Here is a 2,880-nt window from a genome sequence, read left to right as displayed (position 1 = left end):
TCAAGAAATGCATAGTTGGTAGCAAAAACCTCGCTACATCAGGAGCCCCTGGGACAGCTCCTGAGCCCTGAGGGCTCTCCACAGGGCTGAGACATCGGGGTCATCTCTCCCTGACCCTGAAGTCCCCATGGTTCTGACCCTGCTGGCTGTGGCACCTGTCTCCAGCCATGTCCCAGCACAGCGAGGTCACTCTGCCAGCTCCGGGACACGGACGGCGCTCCCACAGCCCTCCCGGCCCTGTCCCACCACGGCCGTGCCCGTGGCTGGGCTGCAGAAAACGGTTCTCCTCTGGAAGAGGCTCAGATCATCTTCATGTTGAACTTCCTGGCCCCTCCTTGGCCGGTGGTGGTGGTGGGACCGTCCACCTTGCGGAAGGAATATTCCACGGAGAAGTTGTTCTTGTGCTGCCCCCGGCCGCGGCTCCAGACGAAGAGCAGGAGGAAGCAGAAGAGCACCACACCCAGGAAGGTGATGCAGCCCATGGCCGTGGAGACCAGGATGGTCTTGAGGTCCAAGGTGAACTTCAAGAAGACCTGGGTGTTGTTGTGGAAGGTATCGTTGAAGTCGCTGAGGTACAAAGTCCGGTTGGCGTGGTGGGCGCCGTCGGCCGGGCGTCCCTTGACCGTCAGCGTGGCGAAGTAGGTGTCGTTGCCACCGGCGTTGCTGGCAATGCAGATGTAGGTGCCACTGTCCTGCACCTGGGCGAAGCGGATCTCCAGGGTGCCCCCAGGCAGCACCGTGGCCCGCCCCGTGCTGCGGGTGGTGATCATGCGGTGCTGGGGGGACACCCAGGCGATGGAGGGGTCGGGCTCCCCGTCGGCCCGGCACAGGAAGGACACGGACTGCCCCTCCCGCGCCGTCACGTGCTGCAGCTTCCGATCCCGGATCTTGGGCTTCTGGCAGGTGAAGTACTCGAAGAGCACCGAGTCCGGGAAGTCGCGCAGGGCGTTGCCCTGGATCTCGGGTGGTGAGGAGCACATGGGCTGCTGCCCGTCGAAGTTGAGCGTCTTCCGCCGCTGCAGGATCCAGAGGAGCCGGCAGTCGCAGGCCAGGGGGTTCCTGTCCACCCGCAGCGTCTCCAGCGTGTTGACCGAGTGGAAGGTGCTCTCCTCCAGCGTGGACAGGAAGTTGCTGGAGAGGTTGAGCAGCCGGATCTGTCTCAGGCCGGAGAAAGCCTGCGGCTCCACGGACACCAGGAGAGCGCCCACGATGTGGAGCTCCTGGAGCCGGATGAGGTCTTTAAAGGAGCCCTTCAGCACAGTGCTAATGGGGTTGTAGGACAGGTTGAGGTACCGCAGGTACACCAAGTTCCTCAAGGCAGCGGCGGGCACAGCTGTGATGTTGGTGTAGGTGATGGAGAGCGAGGTGAGGTTCAGGCCCTGGAAGCTGGTGGGGGACACCTCTTCCAGCAGTGGCCAGTTGTCAATCTCCAGCTGCAGGAGATTGTAGAGCTTCTTGAAGTTCTGGTCCTCCAGCGCAGAGATGCTGAGGTGCCGGAGCCGCAGCACCTCCAGGTTCTGGAGGTAGGACAGCGACTCGGCCGAGATGGAGGTCAGGTTGCACTTCTCAATGGTCAGCTGCTCCAGGCCCAGCAGCCCCGAGAAGGCGCGCTGGGAGATGTACACCAGGTCGTTGTCACCCACCTCCAGGCTCTTCAGGTTGCGCAGGTCCTGGAACATGTAGTCCAGCAGGATGACCAGCTTGTTCTCGCTGATGTCCAGCAGGGTCAGGTTGGTCAGCTTGGTGAAGACCCCCGGGGGGATGAGCTTGAGCTGGTTCCCCCGCAGCCGCAGGGTCTGCAGGTTGAACAGGTTGCTGAAGGCGCCGGGCTCCACATTGGAGATGATGTTCTCGCTGAAATCCAGCTCCTCCAGCAGCGGGTACGGGGCCAGGTCCCCGGGGTTCAGGCAGCGGATGCGGTTCTTGTTGAGCTCCAGGACGCGGGTCTCGGTGGGGATGCCCTCGGGGATGGCGGTGAGGCGCTTGCGGTGGCACAGCACCGAGCGCAGCTGCGGGGCGCACTCGCAGCGCGCGGGGCAGGCGCCCGCCCGCGGGGACAGCAGGACCATGTGCAGGGCCAGCACCGGGAGCCACCATGTCATTGTGTGGGGCATGGTCTAGGGGCTCACTGCCGTTCTGCCGTGCGCCTGCGACAGAGAGAGAGTCGAGTCAGCGGGGACAAGGTCCTACCTGGCCCCACAGATCACCCGTCTGCGAGCTGTCCCTGGACACTGCTCCCCAGGCCCGTGGGGTTGATGAGGCCCTGGTACCTCCAGGAAACTCTCTGGATCCCTTTCACCGACTGTGCAACCTGGAGATCCTGCCCTGTGCAAAGCTGGGATAAACGAGCCTCACTCTCCATTGGAACAGGGAAACTGAGGCAGGGGGAGAGGTCTGTGAGAGGAGCCAGGGCTGCAGACCCACACCTGAGCCTCTGCTCCCACTGGCTCAGCCCTCTCTGTGCCCCTGATGGTGCAGGCACGGGCAGAGGGGGTGGTGAGCACCCTGGGATAATGCACAGACACCCCAAGGGCAGGGCAGGAGCGAAGAGATGCTGGTAGAGACCCTGCCAACTCGTGACACAGCTGGGATGCCCCATGCCCTCTGGTGACACAGCTGGGATGCCCCATTCCCTCTGGTGACACAGCTGGGATGCCCCATGCCCTCTGCTCCTGGTGTGAGGTGTCATCCAGTGGCACAAATCATCCCCAGGCCCCTGGCGGCTTGGAGGGGTCCTGTAGGACGGGGGACGCTCGATGCCACACGTAGGGCCTGTCCCTGTCCCTGTCCCTGTCCCTGTCCCGCCCTCTGGAGCGCAGATTAAGGCCGCCCCGGGCACAATCTTTGCCGAGGAGGGATTAACACCGACGCCGCGGCGCC

General features: G+C 63.6%; 1 protein-coding gene across 1 annotated transcript; it reads right to left on the bottom strand.

Moving 5' to 3' along the window:
- Window positions 1-2,114, bottom strand: LINGO3 (leucine rich repeat and Ig domain containing 3). The gene has a single exon (XM_041467145.1). The coding sequence runs from the start codon at window positions 2,112-2,114 to the stop codon at window positions 300-302; it is 1,815 nt and encodes a 604-aa protein (XP_041323079.1). The 3' UTR covers window positions 1-299.
- Window positions 2,115-2,880: the final 766 nt, after the last annotated feature.

The sequence above is a fragment of the Pyrgilauda ruficollis genome, unplaced genomic scaffold (genome assembly GCF_017590135.1).
Source record: "Pyrgilauda ruficollis isolate IOZ18807 unplaced genomic scaffold, ASM1759013v1 scaffold200, whole genome shotgun sequence".
NCBI lineage: Eukaryota > Metazoa > Chordata > Aves > Passeriformes > Passeridae > Pyrgilauda > Pyrgilauda ruficollis.
Note: the sequence above shows the minus strand (reverse complement) of the source record. Positions and strands in the feature narration are given on the sequence as shown.

Bases quoted from the DNA above. Each gene is read 5' to 3' on its own strand.
- LINGO3 (XM_041467145.1), bottom strand. From the start codon at position 2,114: ATGCCCCACACAATGACATGGTGGCTCCCGGTGCTGGCCCTGCACATG.